General features: G+C 38.1%; 1 protein-coding gene across 1 annotated transcript in view; it reads left to right on the top strand.

Moving 5' to 3' along the window:
• The window catches only part of ADGRV1 (adhesion G protein-coupled receptor V1), a 596167-nt gene that overhangs the window by 209571 nt on the left and 362426 nt on the right, over positions 1 to 24170 (top strand). Inside the window, exons 60-70 of the mRNA XM_025388176.1 lie at positions 1198 to 1315; positions 3462 to 3585; positions 4908 to 5046; positions 5405 to 5587; positions 5843 to 6075; positions 8544 to 8692; positions 10555 to 10756; positions 11267 to 11486; positions 15836 to 16075; positions 17478 to 17627; positions 18663 to 19136. Coding sequence (XP_025243961.1) covers positions 1198 to 1315; positions 3462 to 3585; positions 4908 to 5046; positions 5405 to 5587; positions 5843 to 6075; positions 8544 to 8692; positions 10555 to 10756; positions 11267 to 11486; positions 15836 to 16075; positions 17478 to 17627; positions 18663 to 19136 — 2232 coding nt within the window. The remainder of the gene's footprint in view (positions 1 to 1197; positions 1316 to 3461; positions 3586 to 4907; positions 5047 to 5404; positions 5588 to 5842; positions 6076 to 8543; positions 8693 to 10554; positions 10757 to 11266; positions 11487 to 15835; positions 16076 to 17477; positions 17628 to 18662; positions 19137 to 24170) is intronic.

Genomic DNA, 24170 nt, shown 5'->3' on the forward strand with positions numbered 1-24170 from the left:
CAAAACCCCGTCTTTACTAAAAACACAGAAATTAGCCGGGCATGGTAATGCACACCTATAGTCCCAGCTACTTGGGAGACTGAGGCAGAAGAATAGTTTGAACCTGGGAGGCGGACATTGCAGTGAGCTGAGATCATACCACTGCACTCCAGCCTGGGTGACAGAGTGAGACCCTGTCTCAAAAAAAAAAAAAAAAAATACATTGAATCTACATATGAAAATATGGGTAACCTCAACGGTGTGCATTGAAGGAAAAATTAAGGAGACATAATGCATTTTAGAGTGAATAATAGGATGGGAAGAGTTCTGAAAAGGGAGATTGAAATGGGCTGATAAAGGGGACAAAAAGAATAAATTATAATAAAAGACCATTTGTTGTCCAGTAGAAACAATGCTGCTGACAGAAGGACCAATTCAAACTATACACTTGAGATCCAAGAAAAAAAAGTAAGAAAAAATCATTAACATTCTTATGAATTACCAGTAATGAAAAACAATGTACTATGAGAAAGAAGTATAAAATACCTAGGAATAGATTCAGCAAGAAACAAGTGGAACTGATTAATAAATAAAGATAAAAACAAAATCTTAAAGGTGAAGGTAAAAGAAAACTGAAACCTGCATATAAAATACCAAGTTCCTGGATAGAAAAACTACATTTTCATATGAATTACGCCCTTTACTGCTACCTTTAGATACTTTTGTTAGCTGGAAGGTGCCATTACTAATTTAACATCAGCAAAATATACTATGAGTTGGATATCCAGCGATGATGAACGACGGCTGACATCTCAGGACTGTCGGTTGTCCCTACAACTGTAATCTAATGTCATTCACACTTTTTTTCCTCCTTTGAATGGAGCTGTTTCTTATAAATATTAAGTCTGTGGCCTTTGTTTACATAATTGTGTGATCATTTAGCTTTCTTTAAAGATTGGATTTTCAACGGTTAAAATTTTTCAGTAAATTTAATGGTTGTATTCTTTTCCCATTTTCCCCATAAAGAACCCAAATGGAATTTGTATTCAGAACTGATTTTTGTGGAGTAATTCTTTCTAGGTGCAACTTATAATTCTAGTGACAAAAAAGACACCCTTAAAAGTGATTATGGACATAAACATTATTCTGCTAATGACAACATTCAAACTTTGGCTTTGGTTAATCTGGAAAATGCACTGTTTCTGTCATTGGATGTAGACTGAGTCCCAGAAGACCATTGTGTTGCACACACTTCAAGACACAGTGTTGGAGGAGGACAGGCGTTTCACCATTCAGCTGATATCAATTGATGAGGCAGAAATATCTCCAGTAAAAGGTAAGAGAAATTCACATTTTTGGAAATTAAAAAGTAAGTTCTCAGAAAAAAATGTAATAAAATAACCCATAGTTACAAAAATGGGCAGTGTTAGGTTTTATAATTCCTAAAACATAAAGATACCATTTTCCACATGTATTAAAGGTTAAGAATTACAATACCCAATCTTGGTAAGATCATAGGTCAAAGATTTCATACTGCTTAGTTGTGTAATTTTTTTTTTTAATGAAGATGTTTATTGTAGCAGTGTTTATAAAATGTAAAATAAAATATGTCAGCTTCCTAAGTGGTCCAATAGTAGGAGACTAGTTAAATGTGTTAGAATACCATGCAGCCATTCAACATGACGTAACAGGAAAAACTGTTAATTACATTAAAAAATAAGAACACATAACTACATGGATAACAGTCACATTAAGAAAACAGATTTTACGACAACATGCTAAATGTAATCTGTTTTGTCATGTGCATGTCTTACATGAGGTTGGAATTATTGATTTGAAATGTTAATAGTGGTTTTTGATTACCTGTATTTTTAAAGCATATTTACAATTATCACACATTATCTTTGTAATAAAACATTATTTTTAAACATTTCATATTATGTTTAGCATTATAGCCTATGTACATCTATTTTCATCTGAAAGTAGTTACTCAGATATTTTGACATTTCAGAAACAGGCATTTTAATTCTCATTTGCCTCCAGTTGATATGATGATTTGTTTCTTGGATCCATAGAGAAAAAATTAATGATTCTAAAATGGTTTTATTGTGCTATAAACAATAATAACCAACCATAAAAAACTGGTTCAGAAACTTTTAGCATGAAAATTTGGTGATTGTTACATTTCTTTTTTGCCATCAAGAACTCCATTCTATGCAAGGGTCTGTGGCTAAAAGCAGATTTCATGTCCAAGGAAATTTTTAGAATTGTAGAGTATCTATCACTATATATACTTAGGGTAGTTATTCTTTCTGCATTTTTGTTTAGGATATTTTCCAACAAGGGAATCATATCATTGCACCATATTCTTTTATAACTCTTTAGTTAGCTTTAGTTAACTCTTTCATAGGTCTTTAGTTATCCATATCATGTTAAAATGACAGATGTCACATCGGCTAATTAAACATAGAAGAATATATCATTGGATCAGGATAAATCATTTACCATATTAAAACATATTTTTTGAGGCAAGATCTTGCTCTGTCACTCAGGCTGGAGTTCAGTGGTGTGATCACAGATTCCTGCAGCCTTGAATTCCCAGGCTCAAACAAACCTCCCACCTCAGCCTCCTGAGTAGCTAGGACTACAGGCATGTGCCACTATGCCCAGCTAATTTATTTTTATATTTGCAGGGATGGAGTCTCCCTATGTTGCCCAGGTTGGTTTTGAACTCCTGGGCTCATGGGATCCTCCCACCTCAGCCTCCCAAAGTGTTGGGATTACAGGTATGATCCACTGCACCTAATTCTTAATATATTTCTGTCTGACTGTGACACTTGCTGTGACAAGCCACTGTTGATTCCATTAACCCATTGTCAAGCCAAATGAGAGTATAATGATCTAGCTCTTTGTGTCATGAACCCCTAATGTGTGTTTCTGGAAACAATTTTCTTTAAGTTTCTGCTAAGTTATATGGATACTCAAATACTTGATACAGTTTTTTATTTCATCTTAGTAGAAATATTTGACACAGGTTTATAAATGCTTACAGTCAAATGATAGTCAGAAAATTAAAAATGAAAAAGTGCCGCCAAGAAGTCTTGCTTTTGCCACATAGCCAGTTGACGTAGCTGTGTAGCCAATTGAAGTGAGCTGCAAAATGGTTACTATAGAAGCAAATTAATGCCAATGGTAGAGGAGCCCTTGCTTTTCATGAGAGTGATAGGGAAATTACTGCCAATTTTCTTTCTGCCCCTTTCATTAAAATGTAATCTTGGGCAAGTGATTTGCATCCATGTCTTCAAGACCTCATTGTGCCTCAGTGTCATCACAGGTAAAATGAGGATTTTAATATCTAACTTACATGAGAGTCATGAGAATGAACTAGATTCCTGTGTGTAAAGTGCTTAGAAAGTTGCCAGGCATATACGAAGTGCTTGTGTGCATCTGCTACAAAGCGGTCTATATCATCTTGAATTTAGGTAGTGCATCAATAATTATTCGGGGTGATAAGCGAGCATCAGGAGAAGTTGGGATAGCTCCGTCATCTAGGCACATCCTCATCGGGGAACCCTCAGCAAAATATAATGGTACCGCTATTATCAGGTAAGGACTTCATGATTTTTCTTTGCCTATGTGGAGGTTACAAAGTTTTATTTAAATAATTAGTCTTAAATCCATCATTCTCAATACATACATAGTCTTCAAGCATTAACATCCTATATACTGTTAACATGCTGTGGAGAGGAGAACAAATTTTGGGCAGAAATTGAAATAATATCCTGACCTATCTTGATGTTAGATCATGAGAAGGTTTCTGACTCTTGAGTGATTTGCACAAATTACACCAAGGAAAACACATGGAGTTCAGATCAGAAAATCTATGCTTTCACCTCTGTTCTGTTACTAAACATGTGATATAAAGGAGTTACTTCATCTCTGCAAGCTTGTGTGTCTTAGCTACAAAATCATTCCTTAGAAAATCATAAGGGCCAAACATTTTGCTTCCAAGTGTTCTAAAATCGGTCTGTATTAGTCTGTTCTCACACTGCTATAAAGAGCTGCTTGAGACTGAATAATTTACGAAGAAAAGAGGTTTAATTGGTTCAAGGTTCTGCAGGCTGTACAGAAAGCATGACTGGTGAGGCCTCAGGAAACTTACAATCATGGCAGAAGGCAAAAGGAGAGCTGGCACGTCCTACCTGGCTGGAGCAGGAGGAAGGGGTGGAGGGGTGCTACCTACTTTTCAACAACCAGATCTCGTGAGAACTTGATCACGAACACAGCAAGGAGGAATTCCGTCCCCATGATTCAGTCACCTCCCACCAGGCCCCACCTCCAACATTTGAGGTCACACTTCAGCATAAGATTTATGTAGGGACACAGAGCCAAACTGTATCAGGGCCTATCATATAACTAAATTAGTATGATCATAGGCTAGTTTGTTTCTCGTAAATTTTCTTATAAGGGATGGGAAGCAACTATCAATGGCATAGCTGAGTTTGACTTTATACTTTATCCTCATGGTAGTTATCCAGAAGTAAGGCTATCCCTTCCCATCAGCATGCCCTTATGTGAAGGGTCTTCCAGTCTTTAGATAACTTAAGACTTTTCATATTTTGTACCTTTCGTGTTAAGTGAAAAGCCTATAAATATTAATACTTCTTTTTATTTCTTTAAACCTTCTGCTTTTAGTGATAAATTTTTGCCTGTATTCCTGTCAAGATAGATTTACACTAGCTTAATACTTTGGATGTTACTGTCTTGGAACTTTAAGACTTTCTTTGGTTTATAGTTGGCAGATGAGGTTATTTAAAAGAGAACTGTTACTGAAATGGATGAAAATTGATTATTGTTAAAAGAGAAAATGTTGAAGAAAAGTACCTTCAACTGAAATGTATTGGATATACATTTGTTTATTGTTGTAGCCTTGTTCGTGGCCCAGGAATTCTGGGGGCGGTCACAGTGTTCTGGAGGATATTCCCTCCTTCCATGGGGGAATTTGCTGAAACATCAGGAAAACTGACAATGCGAGATGGACAGTCTGCAGTCATTGTAGTAATACAGGTATCAATATTAGCTGGTTTCTGTTATGCCCTTTACTCTGTGTGCTGGTGTGTGTGCAGGTGTGAGCATGTGTGTGTGTGGGGGGGGGGGGGGGTAGAAGTAGGGAATGGGGAGGAGGTAAATATTCCAGCATTTATGGTTGTTGGCATGCACATGCGTGTGTGTGTGTGGATGACAATGGGGACTGGAGAGAAGGTTAATATGACAGCATTTGTTGTTGTGGAGGCGCCTGTGTGTGGGGTTAAAAGTGGGAATGGGGAGGAGATTAATATTCCAAAATCTGTTATTATTTAGAGGTTAGGAGTTTTTCTTGAAATTTCACAGATTCTACTGTCGATGACTCTTTGTCTTTCTCTAGGCTTTGAACGATGACATTCCCGAGGAAAAAAGCTTCTATGAGTTTCAGCTCACTGCCATCAGTGAGGGAGGAGTTCTGAGTGAATCCAGCAGCACTGCCAACATCACGATGGTGGCCAGTGACTCTCCCTATGGCCGATTTGCCTTTTCACATGAGCAACTTCGAGTGTCAGAAGCACAGAGGGTATAGTATGAAATGCTTAAGATTTTAATATCATTTTTATTTTTACATATTAAAATGCTTTCTTGTTTCTATTCCAAACTTTTCACAAACTGATTAATTTGCTCCAAACATCATTATTTTAGCATATAATGTATATAATTTTATAACCTTATATGTAATTTTAACACAATCCTGGTAAATAGAACCTTTAGTTAGAGATAGTATTGTCTGGTAGATTAAACATCCAAATCAAATAAGAAAATGCTTTTTGCATAGGTTAACATCACAATTATCCGTTCCGGTGGAGCTTTTGGCTGCGTGCGACTCTGGTACGAGTCGATGAGCGGGACAGCGGAAGCAGGCTTGGATTTTGTTCCTGCTGCTGGAGAACTCCTCTTTGAAGCAGGGGAGATGAGGAAAAGTCTGCAAGTTGAAATCCTTGATGATGACCATCCTGAAGGCCCAGAGGAATTTTCTCTAACAATTACAAAGGTGGAACTCCAGGGAAGGTAAAGTAGAAAGGAAATTAGGAAAAAGAAAGCAAAAAGCAGAGAGAGAGAAAGTTCTATGGTGTAGAGATTGATACTGAGGTCTAAAGCAGTCCTTTCCCTACTGTTTCTCAGATTTGTGTTACATTAGAACAGGTCATAGAAGGGAAATTACGGCAATGACTGCTTTTTTTTCTTTAATTTTCTCAAATATAACTTCCCTCTGAAAGTTGAAAGTATATGTTTCTATTGTGTGGACTCATTCTGGGTGGCCAGGAAGTTGAATATGATATGGGCTTCTAATTGGTGAAGAAACGACCTAACAGCTCTCTAAATCAGAGGTCAACTGGTGTGGCTGAATTTGCTGCTTTTGATTTCCATGCTTGTGAAAGGGCTAGAGGGAGGGATTTCTTTCCTTGGTGCATCTGAAGGCTGGATTGTTTTCTCTGTGGGTGAATGACATAGATGCCCCATAGTTTTAAAGTGGGGAAAATTTTGAGTGAAAGCTAGTTGGTCATTAATGTGCACCATGTTTTCAAGGAAGATCATGAATTAACCATAATGAGTCTCTTTTATTCCCTGATTTAGTGGGGCAGATTTGCTGAGGTGGAAAAACATCTTTAGCATGTTTAAATACTCACAGGTTCTGCAGCGCACAGGTTGAGAGAGACCTACCAGCACCTCTGCCCGGATAGCAGATAGGTGGGCCCTTCAACTAGAATAATGCCTGCGTTTAGAAGAATCACAAAGACATTTTTCTTGTGCATGAAAATATTTTTGCATTTGTAATGTGACTATCATGCTTTAAAAACTTTTTTAAACTAAAATATGTCACTCAGTGACTTAAGTGTATATCATCCCATCTGGGAAAAAAATATATTGTGGGCTCACATACCCTTCAAATTTTAAATTTCCCAAAAATGCTTCTGTGCCTGGCAATGAGAGTGAATTTGTATTCCTAGTAAATATAGTAAAAAGTTTGAGCTGATCACTGACTATTTTAATTAAATAAATGCAATTTGGTAAAAGCTCATTTAGTGTGAGATCATATTTGTGTTATTAACCAGCTAGAGCTTGAGGATTTTGTCTTCTTTGCTACTGTTTTTTTAAAAAGCAATTTCTATGTAAGTTTAATTCTGGGGGAACAAGTTTTGCCTTCTAGATAAATTTCTAGGTTTTCTTTGATCTCAAAAGGTAAGTAGTACAACTAGCTAATCTACAGCCCATCTCAGACTACTGATAACAGTTACTCATCGTTTAATAGTCCAAACCTCAATTTTCTGATTTTGCCTTATATTTGATTCACCAACTAAACCTTTCAACACTAGGTAGCGTATAAATACCAGAATAGAATTTGGGAATTGAATGAAGGACTAAAATGGTTTATTGCCATTTTTTAGCATCAGGAATTAAAGTCATATTTTGAAGCCCTGGAAGTTGATGCTTTGATGGGAATAATATTAATCTAAAAAAAAAAAAAAACTTCTTTTGCAGAAGTATCATTACAGAAGTAAACTACCATCTATATAAAGATAGAGGAATTGGTTATGATTGGTTTCTGTAGAAATTGAAATACTTTTCTTTCTTATTTTTCTTTCTCCTTCCTCCTTCCTTCCTTCCTTCCTTCCTTCCTTCCTTCCTTCCTTCCTTCCTTCCTTCCTTCGTTCCTTCCTTCCTTCCTTCCTTCCTTCCCCTCTCTCTCTCCTTCTCCTCCTTCTCCTCCTCTTCTCTTCTCTTCTCTTCTCTTCTCTTCTTCTCTTCTCTTCTCTCTTCTCTCTTTTCTTTTCTTTTCTTTCCACAGTCTTGCTGTGTCACCCAGGACAGAGTGCAGTGGCATAATCATAGTTCACTGCAACTTTGAATGCCTGGAATAAAGGGATCCTCTCACCTCAGACTTCTAAACAGTTATGACTGCAGACATGTGCCATCATGTCTGGCTAATTTTTTAAAATTAGTTTTTAGTAGAGATAAGGTCTCACTGTGTTGCCCAGGCTGGTATTGAGAGGTATTTTTTTGAATCTTGATGTTTTCGTTTGAAATTTAATTAGTGTCATGACACTCACTGTTTCTTGAAATAAATCATCTTAACCTAACACTATAAATCTCAAGGCCTCCTGCTTACCTATCTCTGAGTGCACTAGGTCTATTACTGCACATGTATTCAGCCGTGATTCCCAAAGGTTCATTTTACGACAGCATCTTTCTGATTTTCTCACAGTTTATTATCTTCTCATTGCCCACGTTTAGTAACTTTATATTAGTTTTGGCTTCGTATAGGCACCAATAATTGAGAGCAGTACAGAAATCTGTTTCAAAGTATCATTTCAGAAAAAAAAGAGTATTTTAGTGTTGAAGATCTTTAAAAGTATTGCAGTTCTTTATAGAACTAAGTTGTAAGAGCTAAGAGGACCTTTTAATTCATGCTATGCAATTATGTGTTTTTTATTTTGTTGTATTTTATTTTATTCTAATTCGTATGACTTTGGAAGAGGGTATGATTTTACCATCCAAGAAAATGGACTTCAGATAGATCAACCTCCTGAAATAGAAAACATCTCCATTGTTCGAATCATGATAATGAAAAATGATAACGCAGAAGGCATCATTGAATTTGACCCAAAGTATACTGCCTTCGAAGGTAGGTTCAGTTAGCTGGCTTGTAAGTAAGTTTACCACCACTTTCCAAATTACATTGGTTTGAATTTCAATGTGTACATTTTTTTTTTAGTTTGCTGTGGGTGTGTGTGTGTTTACACATATGCACTTTTATACTTATTTACTTATTTGAAGTACATTTTCAGTTACCTTTGGGTGGTCTTGAACCTTGCTGTGCATGGCAATGTTAGGAACAAGGCTATCTAGAAAAACTGTATTTAACATTAGGATTATTAAAATGTTTCTGTTTCAAACATTTTAATGAAAGCCTTTGTAATTTGTGCATATTTAATTTCGTATATGACTAGAAATCAGTGAATATTCACTTCCTAATTAATAATCATCTTTGAAATGAACATTTTACTGGCCTAGAGATGCAGGTAGTATCTGAATCCTTGATCTTGCTTTCTCGAAACAGTCCCCAATAGCAGCTTGCCTGATGTTCCCAATTCTTCTCCTCTTGTAGAAGCAGAATACAGAATATATGGTTATATTCCTTCCCAGGTAGGAAGAGATGGCTGCCTTTCTAGGAAATGATTTTATTAAAATACAGAATACGAATATGACTTTAAAAATAAATATCTTATTGCTGCAATTAACCTGATTGGCTTCATTGCCTCTACCAAAATTCTTTGGTTATCTAGCCATTTTTAAAGTTCATAAAAAATTGCCTTAGAGGCCGGGCACGGTGGCTCAAGCCTGTAATCCCAGCACTTTGGGAGGCCGAGACGGGCGGATCACGAGGTCATAAGATCGAGACCATCCTGGCTAACACGGTGAAACCCCGTCTCTACTAAAAAATACAAAAAACTAGCTGGGCGAGGTGGTGGGTGCCTGAAGTCCCAGCTACTTGGGAGGCTGAGGCAGGAGAATGGCATAAACCCAGGAGACGGAGCTTGCAGTGAGCTGAGATCTGGCCACTGCACTCCAGCCTGGGCGACAGAGCGAGACTCCGTCTCAAAAAAAAAAAAAAAAAAATTACCTTAGGCATTGGTTTATAATGACTTTATGGGTAAGTCATGGAATGCATCACTATTTGTGAACTTCAGTCTCTACCTGGTAAAAATCTTATTACATTTTTGCATCAAGAAATAAATGAGACTTAGAATTTTTTCAGTTCATTGTTTTCTGTTAGATTCATTGTCTTTGGGGAATTTTGGTCAGTGCATATTTATATTTATCATGTACATTGGGTATTGTTTAGTCATAGCTCATATGAACCCTATTAAATTATATTTTAATATGCAGAATTTAGCATAGTTTAAGAAACATATTTTTGAAAATAATGTTTAAGTTGAAATCAAACACTGAAGATGCATTTTCAGATTCACAAGTAGATTTCATGGGAAGTGAAAATGTAATCAAATTGTACTTATATCTAGACTTTTAAAAAATTCATACGATATACATATCATAAACCTCATTTATTTATATTACCATGTTTATATTTCAATTGAATGTGTGGAAGCAATCCAGAGTGGTTTCCTGTGAGCACAACCAACTTAAATGTTTCCTTGTGTCCATCTAACATTGTCTTAGAAAGCAAGGATCATTTATTGGTATGTAGTATACACAGGGAGAATGCCAATGCTACCGATTAAATAGGTTATTTAAATGCTAATTGTACTGCTCACTGTAACTTCCAACATCTCATAAACTATGTTCCTCCTAAAAAATAAGTCAGGAGGTTTTTCACTAATCCCCTTTGAAAATGATAAAAGAACTATGAAAACATAGAGTGCTTACTTTGTGCCATTATATTTAATTGCCAGGTTTAATTTGGCTGAATCTTATAAGTTAGTTGCTCTGTCTGGCTTACCAGTTAATTCCAAGTTCCCATTACAGTGGAGGAAGATGTTGGGCTGATCATGATTCCAGTGGTGAGGCTACATGGAACTTATGGCTATGTGACAGCTGATTTCATCTCTCAGAGCTCCTCTGCCAGTCCTGGAGGTGTTGATTACATTTTGCATGACAGTACAGTCACCTTTCAGCATGGGCAAAATTTAAGTTTTATAAATATCTCCATCATTGATGACAATGAAAGGTTGGTATATAGAAAATAATGTGGGCATACATCAGACATAAGTATTGTGTTCTAACCCTTACATATGTTCTGCACTGACAATAGAACTTTAGATAATATGTGTCCATTGAGAAACAACAGGTGAAATACTTTTGGGGTATAGGGGTAGGGAAAGGGGCTAGGAGACAATGTGGTTGCATATGTCACTTCATTTCAAATAAAGGAAATAATATTTTCTGTTTCTCTAGACTTAAAAAAATCTAATCAGAATGTGGAAACATCCTTTAATTCACTTGCTTTATGCATTAAGCAATTAAAAAGAGGGCAAGAAAGTCCCTACGACTGCCCTAGGTCATATAATATTGATGTTAATCATTCATTCTTTTAGCTAAGCACCCACTTCTTACCACTTGATGTGTGACTACTGTGCCTTGAATATGTATGACCAATTTGGAAAATGACTGGTTATTGGGATTTTACAAGCACTTTAATATGTTTAGACTCACAGAATTGCTCCTTCTTGCCATGCAGTGAATTTGAGGAGCCCATTGAAATTCTACTCACTGGAGCTACTGGAGGAGCGGTCCTTGGGCGCCACCTAGTGAGCAGAATTATAATAGCCAAGAGTGACTCTCCCTTTGGCGTTGTAAGGTTTCTCAATCAAAGCAAAATTTCTGTTCCTAATCCCAATTCCACAATGATTTTATCACTGGTTCTGGAGCGGACTGGAGGACTCTTGGGAGAGATTCAGGTAGATTTATTTTACCCATGACTTTAAATATAATTTTTGATAGACTGAGTATGGTGTGTTTTTTCATTCCCCAAGTATATTTATTTCTTTATTCACAATCAATCAATATTTATTAATTACCTTGTATGTGTACAGCAGCTTTTGAGCCAGATGAAGTACATAAAAATGTATGAGGCATACATCTGTCCTCAGGGAACCTTGAGGGCTTGTTAGAAATGAAGTAAATGGGCCGGGCGCGGTGGCTCAAGCCTGTAATCCCAGCACTTTGGGAGGCCGAGACGGGCGGATCACGAGGTCAGGAGATCGAGACCATCCTGGCTAACATGGTGAAACCCCGTCTCTATTAAGAAATACAAAAAACTAGCCGGGCGAGGTGGCGGGCGTCTGTAGTCCCAGCTACTCAGGAGGCTGAGGCCGGAGAATGGCGTGAACCCGGGAGGCGGAGCTTGCAGTGAGCTGAGATCCGGCCACTGCACTCCAGCCCGGGCGACAGAGCGAGACTCCGTCTCAAAAAAAAAAAAAAAAAAAAGAAATGAAGTAAATGATTCTGATAAAATTCAGTAATTCAACAAGTATTCGTTGAATGCTTTCTGTGTGTCACACCCTGTTCTAGGTACTGAGAATATACTGGGGAACTAGACAGACCTCCTCTCCATTCCTACAGAGTTTTCATTTTATTAAGCAGAGCTGAGCAATAAACAACTAAAAATAAATTGATCTGATAACAGTAAGGGCTCTGCTTGTAAAACTGGGAGACACAATTGCGAATGCTGTGCTGGATGGTGAGGATGTGATAATTCAGCTGAAAGATGCGTTATGAGAAAGAGGTTAGAAGAGTGAGCATTTGAGCAGAAGGAATAATAGCTTCTGCAGAGGCATAAGCTGGCATGTTTCAGGCATGGAGGGGTTCATGTCGTTGGGACCTGGAGGTAAGGGGATAATAGCACAGGATAAATCAGAGAGCCCAACAGATGTTCGATCACACAGAACTTCCTAAGCCGGGTTAAAGATTTCATTGCTTAGCGAAATAAAAGTGGACACAAACAAATGGAAGAACATTCCGTGCTCATGGATAGGAAGAATCAATATAGTGAAAATGGCCAATATCCAAGGTAATTTATAGAGTCAATGCCATCCCATCAAGCTGCCAATGACTTTCTTCACAGAATTGGAAAAAAGTACTTTAAACTTCATATGGAACCAAAAAAGAGCCCACATTGCCAAGACAATCCTAAGCAAAAAGAACAAAGTTGGAGGCATCATGCTACCTGACTTCAAACTATACTATAAAGCTCCCATAACCAAAACAGCATGGTACTGGTACCCAAACAGAGATATAGACCAATGGAACAGAACAGAGCCCTCAGAAATAACACCCCGCATCTACAACCATCTGATCTTTGACAAACCTGACAAAAACAAGCAATGGGGAAAGGATTACCTATTTAATCAATGGTGTTGGGAAAACTGGCTAGCCATATGTAGAAAGCTGAAACTGGATCCCTTCCTTACACCTTATATAAAAATTAATTCAAGATGGATTAAAGACTTAAATGTTAGACCTAAAACCATAAAGACCCTAGAAGATAACCTAGAATACCATTCAGAACATAGGCATGGGCAAGGACTTCATGACTAAAGCACAACACCAAAAGCAATGGCAACAAAAGCCAAAATTGACAAATGTGATCTAATTAAACTAAAGAGCTTCTGCACAGCAAAAGAAACTACCATCAGAGTGAACAGGCAACCTACAGAATGGGAGAAAATTTTTACAATCTACCCATCTGACAAAAGGCTAATATCCAGAAACTATAAAGAACTCAAACAAATTTACAAGAAAAAAAAAAAAAAAAAACACCATCAAAAAGTGGGCAAAGGATATGAACAGACACTTCTCAAGAGAAGATATTTATCTGGCCAACAGACACATGAAAAAATGCCATCATCACTGATCATCAGAGAAATGCAAATCGAAACGCGATGAAATACCATCTCACTCCATTTAGAATGAGGATCATTAAAAAGTCAGGAAACAACAGTTGCCGGAGAGGATGTGGAGAAATAGAAACACTTTTACACTGTTGGTAGGAGTGTAAATGAGTTCAACCATTGTGGAAGACAGTGTGGCGATTCCTCAAGGATCTAGAACTAGAAATACCATTTGACCCAGCAATCCCATTACTGGGAATATACCCAAAGGATTATAAATCATGCTACTATAAAGACACACACACACGTGTGTTTATTGTGGCACTATTCACAATAGCAAAGACTTGGAACCAACCCAAATGTCCATCAGTGATAGACTGGATTAAGAAAATGTGGCACATATCCACCATGGAATACTATGCAACCATAAAAAATGATGAGTTCATGTCCTTTGCAGGGACATGAATGAAGCTGGAAACCATCATTCTCAGCAAGCTAACACAGGGACAAGAAACCAAGCACCACATTTTCTCACTTATAGGTGGGAATTGAGCAATGAGAGCACTTGGACACAGGGCAGGGAACATCACACACTGGGGCCTGTTGGGGGGTGGGGAACTGAGGGAGAGATAGCATTAGGAGAAATACCTAATGTAAATGACGAGTTGGTGGGTGCAGCAAACCAGCATGGCACACGTATACCTATGTATCAAACCTGCACATTGTGCACATGTGCCCTAGAACTTAAAGTATAATAATTAAAAAAAACATTTCATTCGAAGTGGAAATAGGATGCCATTAGAAAATCGTAAGCCAGAGAACAATGTCACCAGATTGTCTTTTAAAGCAGCTATTTAAGTCTACTGCAAGGAAAACAGATTCAAGAAGTTGGTGGGGCAGCATAGGAGCAGGAAGGATGGCTAGGAGGCTATTTATTTCCCTCTACCGTCCAAGTCAAAGCTGACAGTGGCTCCGACAAGGTGGTGAAAATAAAGATGGCGAGAAGTTGGTATACATTGATATTTGGAAGAAACATTCACTAGGTTGGAAGTAGAGGCTGAGGAAAACACAGGAATCAAGGATAACTCCTTGAATTTAAGTTTGAGCAGCTAGATAATTTGTAGGGTTGTTTACTAAGATGCAGAAGCTCAAGGAGAAATTAAAAGTTCTGTTTTCTTCTGTTCTTCTGAGATACTACTGGACATCCCAGGGGAGCGTGGTCACGTAGGCAGGTCAGCGTGCGAGTGTGTGTTGTGGTTTGGAAGGTGTTGACACATGGAGAGGCGTTTGAACACGTGGGGCCTAAGGGGTATATCTGGAAACGGGAAGGATATGGCGCTGAGTCCTGAGCTTCCACCATGTGGAGATCAGAGGAAGGAGAGCCAGCAGAGAAGCTTGAGAAGTAAAGGAGGAGGAAAACTAGAAAGGCAGGTGGCACATTAAGTATCATGTAAGCCAAGAAGACAGGACATGGTGTTTGAAGGAGGAAATAGTCAGCTGGCACGCTGCTGATAAAAGATCAAGTAAGAAGCAAAAACAAGTGCCCAACGTTCTTTGTAGACTGTGTGAGAGGCATGCCATTTCAAATCATAGAAACATAGAAGTCTTCGTTTCTTATAACAATGATGAAGATTTCTGTGTCTTTTACACTAGGTTTGTAAGTATCTTTAACGTTTTTGCATGGTCTACAGCAGAGTTTTTGCATGGTTTTGTTGTCTTATTTATATAGGTTTTGATTGGCACAGCCTGTGCACACAGCAGGACAGTATTGTACATATATGTTTTTAAAATGTTTATATTTCTCCAATATGTATTTTAATATAGATTATTACATGTTTTTTATCCTATGTGATGACAAATTACTGGTTATTAATACTTTTCTTCTGTTAGACAATTTTATTCATGAATATTATAGGTATGTAGTTTATGTTTGCAAATATCTTTTTTTTTTTTTTTTTTTTGAGATGGAGTTTCCCTCTTGTTGCCTAGGCTGGAGTGCAGTGGCATGATCTTGGCTCCCTGCCACCTCGGCCTTCTGGGTTCAAGCAGTTCTCCTGTTTCAGCCCCAAGTAGCTGGGATTACAGGCATCTGCCACCACGTCCGACTAATTTTTATAATTTTAGTAGAGACACGGTTTCACCATGTTGACCAGGTTGGTCTCAAACTCCTGATCTCAGGTGATCCGCCCACCTCGGCCTCCCAAAGTGCTGGGATTACAGGCGTGAGCCACTGCACCCTGCCGCAGATATCATTCTTTTTAACAACAAAAAACAGTTTATGAAACAGCAATTTGATAGAATTATCCTAGAATAATTTTCCTGTATATGTATATATTTTCTTAATACTAGATATCCTGAAATAATTCTTTGCTTAAAATTGATCTCTATTAAATACCAAAACCAAAAACATCCTATAGGTGAACTGGGAGATAGTAGGACCCAACTCTCAAGAAGCCTTACTGCCACAGAATGGAGACATTGCAGACCCAGTGAGCGGGCTCTTCTCTTTTAGAGAAGGAGAAGGCGGAGTGAGAACCATAATTCTGACAATCTATCCTCATGAAGAAATTGAAGTTGAAGAGACATTCATTATTAAACTTCATCTTGTGAAAGGAGAAGCTAAATTAGACTCCAGAGCTAAAGATGTTACATTAACCGTATGTATGACTTTATTTTTCTCACAAAATGTGGATTTAATGGATTTATCAGAAAATACATTTACATTTGTTGAAACTCTACATACTTGTGATGAATTGGAAATTATAAAACCAAATAAAATCATAATAATTCTGAAGGGTCAAACTTTTTGGTTTTCATGTCAGCTCATTCCTAGCCTGATAATTGGTAATTTAAAAACATTTTAATATATGATAAGTACTTATTTTACAAGCTTGGAGGAAATTTGGTGTTTTTGGAATATTTGGCTGTTTTAGAGCAGAGGTATTTGTTATAGCATACCAGAGGTATTTGTTATAGCATACCAAACATTGGATATCTTTGTCTTCAGAGAATGTAAAAATTATTAACTAGTTGTATTCCAGATGGTTTGAAGGAAAAATGGTACTTGTTCAGTTAAGGCACAAAGTGCGGGGACCAAGACTACTGAAAATAATGCAGATGGATGACCCATTTTTTAAAGTTTATAAAATACTTGTATTTGGGATCTATATCATTCAGAGTTTTCCAGAGACCCAAAACCAATAGGACAGACATGCGCACGCGCACACACACATACACACATACACACACACACACACACACAGCGGGGTGGTGGGAGAGAGAGAGATTTGAAGGAATAAGCTCACATGATTGTGAGGGCTAGCAAGTCCAAAATCCATGAAATAGGCTGGCAGACAGGAAACTCAGGAAAGAGTTGAAGTTGCAATTTTGTGGAGCAGTTCAATAAGCTAAAAACTCAAGCAGGATTCCTAAGTTACAGTCTTGAGGCAGAATTCCTGTTATTCCAGGAAACCTCAGTTTTTGCTCTTAAGGCCTTCAGTTGTTTAGATGAGGCCCATTCACATTCTTGAGGGTGATCTCCTTTACGTATAGTCAGCTGATTGTAAGTATTCATTGTATCTCCAAAATACCTTCACAGTGACATCTAGATGAGCGTTTGACCACACAACTGGGCACCATAGTCTTGGCAAACTGATACACAAAATTAGTCCTCACAGGACCTATTTGCTTCGCTCCATGTATATCATAGCTAGTAGGAGGAATTTAGCTAAAATTAACTGATTAAATGTAGTAAATATGAGATGAATAAAGCAAAATTCAGGCATCAGATTACTGTTCTCTTGGGATTCTACAAATGGGAGTTTTCTGGGTTCTTAATTCCCATCATCTTTGGGGAATAAGAACCTACTTGTTTTAGGTAACAGTCAATGTGATAAAGAAGTTTTCAAAAATCAGGTAGCTAGGTAGATTATATTCAAGTGTCATTTTTATGTTTCTTTAATTTCCTCAGCTTCTCCGTTTGTTAATATGTTGGATACTATAATTTCATCCCTATTGTTTTATATATTATTTCCTCTGTTCTCTGTTTATATTTTTTAGATACAAAAGTTTGGTGACCCAAACGGAGTTGTTCAGTTTGCTCCTGAGACTTTGTCTAAGAAGACTTATTCGGAGCCTCTGGCTCTGGAAGGGCCCCTGCTCATTACCTTCTTTGTCAGAAGAGTCAAGGGCACCTTTGGAGAGATTACGGTATTATTTTTCATTTGATTTTTCAAAGTACTGTTTGCTTAACAAATGTGGTTAAGAGGGACAGAGAAACTGCATATTCTAGTTAATTAAAGTTTTTGATAAACTAAAATTACATGAGTCTTCAGAGAAACAGAGGCTTTGTTTAAACATCTTTGGGCTCTCTCAGCATCAACCACTAGCTGTCTTTCTAAATTAAATTTGTTACAGTTAGTTCGAAAGATTTTCCTCACACTTAAAAAAGAACCAAATGATTTTACATTTTATTGTTTACTATAAAGTGAAGCCTTTCCTACTTAAGCCTCTCAATGATTTGTGTAAATTCTTCCGGGGCTTATTTCTCATTAGAATTTTTCCATTTAGCAACTGTTTTTTAAGAAATTGTATTTGCATGTATATTTATATAGAATGTTTGGCTTTGTAAGTTTTCATGATTTTTGATTAACAGATCAAGGTAATTTGTTTGCTAGAAAAACATATTTTGTGAAATTTCTCTATACACTGACTTCTCTTTCTGTATTGGATATTAACTGGTACTTCTTCAGTTGAAACTTCGTAGTTTGGAGGCCAGCAATTCCTGAAAAATGATGATTGATTTTTGACATCTCCTAGATAGTCCCTTTTTATTAAAAACAAACAAAAATTCTGATTTGAATTGTCAAATTATCTACTTTTTACCTTCCAATATTGTGTGTGACTAAAGCTATTTGTGGAACTGGAATTTTTAAGGTAGCTTGCTTCTCTGTGTCCCTTCAAATTGTGCTATTATTTTAAATAATGAGATTTTGTAATCTTGTCCTGCAAATAGTATTCAACAGCCTGAAAGAGTCAATATACGTCTCAAGCTAACATATACTTAGAGAGTTTGGTTTGAATATAGTGATGCACAATTACAATTTTTTTTTGTATATTATAGAGAAAAACATAATTTAAAGGAATTTGGTGCATATATATATGATATATATATACACACAAATATATATATATATTTATGTACTGAATTATATAACTTTGTTGAGTTTTTTTCTTTTATCTTAGGTCTACTGGGAATTAAGTAGTGAGTTTGACATTACTGAAGACTTTCTTTTCACCAATGGATTTTTCGCCATTGCTGATGGGGAGAGTGAAGCTAGCTTTGGTGTTCATTTGCTACCAGATGAGGTACCTGAGATAGAGGAAGATTATATGATCCAGCTTGTTTCTGTAGAGGGAGGAGCAGAACTGGACCTGGAGAAAAGTATTACATGGTTCTCTGTTTATGCAAATGATGACCCACATGGAATATTTGCCCTGTATTCTGATCGCCAGTCAATACTTATTGGGCAGAACCTTATTAGATCCATCCAAATTAACATAACCCGGCTTGCTGGAACATTTGGAGATGTGGCTGTTGGGCTTCGAATATCATCTGATCATAAAGAACAGCCGATTGTTACTGAAAATACGGAGAGGCAGCTGGTGGTCAAAGATGGTGCCACATATAAAGTGGACATGGTGCCAATAAAGAATCAGGTTTGTGACATTTCTTCAGTTTTCTGATCATTCCAATAAAACCCTTTCAGGAGTGCCCATGCTTACCTCATGATCAGTTTGAAATCTTATTTAGATATTTAAATGGAACCACAAAAAATGCCCTTGAAAATGTTTAGTAACTACTGGATAATACATTTGCAGATTATAATAAGTATATTACTATTTGGATGGAGATAATAGATTTTAGTGTAGAGAGTAAGAGACACTTACTTACAAAGTTCTAGGAAGTGTTTGCAGTGCTGTGCATATACACCTGCACACCCATGCACATGTGTACACACACACGCGCGCACACACTGCTTGTCAAAGGGGAGAAATTTGTAGGCTTCTTTGTGCTTCTAGCAAAGAGTAGTGCAATGAAATAGTTTACATGAAAAGGATTTGCGAATACAGAGACTGGTACCTGCTTCTCTCTTTGAAAAGTTGGAACATAGGAAATTGGCTATGATATTCTCTAATGGTCGTGAGGAGAAATCACAGCAGGCTGCTCTGCCAACATCTGGGGTGAGTGATCAGAATGCATGGATTTCCTGTGGGTCAAGCAGACAGCCCAGCAGTCTTTCTCAGTCTGAACCACAGAAAGTGATTTGACTGTTTTTTTAAATCCCCCAAGGATGGTACATGTCATATCATCCTCTGTGCATGCATTATGGCATTCATTGCCACTGGATGCATTATGGCATTGGGATTAATTATCTCACAGGTAAGAAAGGCTATCCAAGAAGTAGACAGATTGGAGTCATCTTGAGAAAAACTTGCAGGGCGAATTGTGAAGCTAGGAGAGAATGAGAAAGGATATATATTCTCTCTGTTGAGGAATGGTGAAGAGGGGATTCTGAAGCCTTTGGGAACACCCAAATCAATTCCATGAAGGCTCGAGCATTTGGGTGCTGCTTTCATGGAAGTGTGGTGTTCAGCCAGTGTCAGCTTAGTTTCATATAAACTTGTGATCCGTAGAAAATAGGTTGTCATTTGTGGGTAAGGAATAAGCCTATTACACGAATCCATATCTACAGTGCAATGTTTTGATGTGTTGTGTACCTGAGCGTTTTGTTGTTGCTTAATACAGAAAACAAATGGGGTCTTCTTAGTGAGACATGGGTTTCATAGTTATTCCTACATTCCTACATTATGTCCTCGCTTAATGTCCACAGGTTCTTGGAAATTGCAGCTTTAAGTGAAATGATGTACAGTGTAACCAATTTTACCATAAGCTAATTGACATAAACAATAGTTAAGTTCCTACAGCATATTTCTGGTCACAAAAACAGCACCAGACTTCTAAATAAAGACCACCTACTTTGAAATTAAACATTGAAATAAATGTGAGCTATACCTACGTTTGAGAAAGAGTAATGAAAGCAAAATAATTAGTCACAAGAGTAATAAAAACAAAATAATTAGTCACCCTATTATTCCAGTTCAAGGTCGTGGGCTGCCAGAGCCTGTCATGGTAGCTCAGGGCTCAGGGCAGGGATCAACCCTGGATAGGACTCCATCCCATCGCAGGGCATAGTCACACTCATACCCACACTCACTCAGACTGGAATCATTGACATATGCTGATTCAGCCTCACGTGCACATCTTTGGAATGTGGGAGGAAACCAGAACACCTGGAGAAACCCATGCAGACATGGGGAGAATGTGCAAACTCTACACGGACAGTGGCCCTGGCTGGGAATTCATGTTTTTCTCATCAACATTGTATGAAACAGCATTGAATGAAATCGTGTGATTTGAAGACCTGTTGTAGTTCTTTGGGAAACTGACTCAATGTCATGACCTTGCTTGATCAATTTCTAACCTCCATTTCCTGTATCCAACAGCTTTCAAGGCTAAAGAGTACAAAAATGGAAAAAGAGAGGTGGATTAAGTTAACCAGAATATCATGTATCAAGTCTCACTTACAAATTAGAAAAATTTTTAAAAATACAGTATGCCTCAATTGTGTAACTCGAAACATTTTCCCATATATTTGTAGCATTACATTCTGAACATATTCAGATTATAAGCTGCTAAAGAACACTAGGGGGCAGTCCTTTAACTTTTCTAGGAATAGTTTGGTATCATTTTATAGTAAGTTTTCATTTGACAATAAGGCATGCCAAAGAGAAGATTAGATATTGTATTGTTTTACTAAGCAATGTGTAGTACAAAATTGCTCTCAGGTGTAAGAAAACCAAAATATGTGATGTTTATTACACGGACTAACACCCTTGATCTGCCTAGTTGTTAGACTGTTTTTCACAGTACCTGGTAGTCCCCTTTTCATTTCATTTCAAAGCTTAGCATTCCTGTTTATAAAAAACTTAGCTTTCCTCATACGATAAATGAAGTATCATTTATGAATTTCTTAATATTGTCTTTGAACCCATTTTAATTGTTTTTATGATTTCTATTTTCATAAAGAGTAACACAAGTTTACTAGTTTATGCATGCAAAAAAACCCTCTTTTTTGCTCACTTTAATGCCTCTCTTTAACCTATTTCAAGTTGCATATCTTCTTTCTTTCTGGCACATTCCAGGATTGTGGTGTAAGACTTCACATAGATTTTTAGGTATTGGTGAGTTAGTCTTCCAAGGAACTGTTTGGGGAAAGGTGTGACATGCCCTTAAACCAAAGACAAGAGTTTTTTCAGTGGTCCCTTTCTTCCTTCTCACCCGGTATATAACCCATTGCTCTTTGAAGATTAGGATGTTAGTTACAAGAGTTTACATCCTGTTCTTCCTCTTCCACCGTCTGGGATAAAAGTTGAGACTTTGGACAGGTAAGCCACAGAGAAAGACCCCAAGGGCCATGATGTATCTAACCCCTTGTGCTGTGGCTTGTAACCTTCAAATGGGTCTTTGAACAGGGTAGGTTTCCATTACACTCTAAGAACAAAAGAGTCTTGATGTAGGTTTAACACCAGAACCTTGGATTGTCAACTGTTAGCACCTGGTAAGTTGTTAACACCTGGTTAACAACTGACTTTTTTTTATGAGGCACAAACTGACAATAAGAATCATTGGCCTGCTAAAGAAACAAGTCTAGGTTTGAAATACTTTTTCAGAATGCAAGAGGAATTTTATATTTGTGGCTGGGTCATTTATTGAGCACTTATTATGTGCCAATCATTGTGAGAAGCTCAGCAGATACAAAGATGACTGAGAAACAATTCCTGGTGCCATGTTGCTCCCTGTGTAGTGTATGAACAACCAGTTATAAAAGCATGTGGATAAACAGTGTTGGCATGTTCACAGGATGTTATGGTACCATAAATTGTTTCTGTTTGTGCCCAATGCCATCAAGAACAATAGGCAGGAATTGCTGGCAAGATGGCCGAATAGGACAGCTCCAGTCTGCAGCTCCCAGTGAGAAGGCAGGTGATTTCTGCATTTCCAAATTAGGTACCCAGTTCATCTCACTGGGACTGGTTGGACAGTGGGTGCAGCCCATGGAGGGCAAGCTGAAGCAGGGTGGGGCGTCGCCTTACCTGAGAAGCGCAAGGGGTGGGGGAATTTTCTCCCTACCCAAGGGAAGCTATGAGAGACCGAGCCTGAGGAACTGTGCATTCCGGCCCAGATACTGTGCTTTTCCCATAGTCTTCGCAACCTGCACACCAGGAGACTCCCTCCGGTGCCTGCACCACCAGGCACCAGGGCCCTGGGTTTCACGCACAAAACTGGGCAGTTGTTTGGGCAGACAGCAATCTAGCTGCAGGAGTTTTTTTTTTGTTCCCCCCCTGCCCCATATCTCAGTGGCACCTGGAGTGCCAGCGAAACAGAACTGTTCACTCCCCTGGAGAGGGGGCTGATGCCAGGGAGCCAAGTGGTCTTGCTCAATGGGTCCCACCCCCAAGGAGCCCAACAAACTAAGATCCACTGGCTTGAAATTCTCACTGCCAGCACAGCAGCAGTCTGAGATCGACCTGGGAAGCTGGAGTTTGGTTGGGGGAGGGGCGTCCACCATGGCTGAGGCTTGAGTAGGCGGTTTTACCCTCACAGTGTAAACAAAGCCAACAGAAAGTTCTAGCTGAGCTGAGCCCACCACAGTGCAGCAAGGCTGCTGTGGCTGGACTGCCAGATTTCTCCTCTCTGGGCAGGGCATCTCTGAAAAAAAAAAAAAAATTGATGATTGACAGAAGTAGGCTTCAGAAGGTGGATAATAACAAACTTCTCTGAGCTAAAGGAGCATGTTCTAACCCAATGCAAGGACGCTAAGAACCTTGAAAAAAGATTAGATGAATTGCTAACTAGAATAATGAGTTTAGACAAGAACATAAATGACCTGATGGAGCTCAAAAACACAGCACAAGAACTTCGTGAAGCATACACAAGTATCAATAGCCGAATCGATCAAGTGGAAGAAAGGATATCATAGATTGAAGATAAACTTAATGAAATAAAGCAAGAAGACAAGATTAGAGAAAAAAAATAAAAAGGAATGAACAAAGCCTCCAAGAAATATGGGACTATGTGAAAAGATCAAATCTACATTTGATTGGTGTACCTGAAAGTGACAGGGAGAATGGAACCAAGTTGGAAAACATTCTTCAGGATATCATCCAGGAGAGCTTCCCCAGCCTAGCAAGACTGGCCAACATTCAAATTCAGGAAATACAGAGAACACCACAAAGATACCCCTCGAGAAGAGCAACCCCAAGCACATAATTGTCAGATTCAACAAAGTTGAAATGAAGGAAAAAATGTTAAGGGCAGCCAGAGAGAAAGGTTGGGTTACCCACCAAGGGAAGCCCATCAGACTAACAGCAGATCTCCTGGCAGAAACCCTACAAGCCAGAAGAGAGTGGGGGCCAGTATTCAACATTCTTAAAGAAAAGAATTTTCAACCCAGAATTTCATATCCAGCCAAACTAAGCTTCATAAGTGAAGGAGAAATAAAATCCTTTACAGACAAGCAAATGCTGACAGATTTTGTCACCACCAGGCTTGCCTTATAAGAGCTCCTGAAGGAAGCACTAAACATGGAAAGTAAAACCGGTACCAGCCACTGCAAAAACATACCAAAT

The sequence above is a fragment of the Theropithecus gelada genome, chromosome 6 (assembly GCF_003255815.1).
Source record: "Theropithecus gelada isolate Dixy chromosome 6, Tgel_1.0, whole genome shotgun sequence".
Classification (NCBI taxonomy): domain Eukaryota; kingdom Metazoa; phylum Chordata; class Mammalia; order Primates; family Cercopithecidae; genus Theropithecus; species Theropithecus gelada.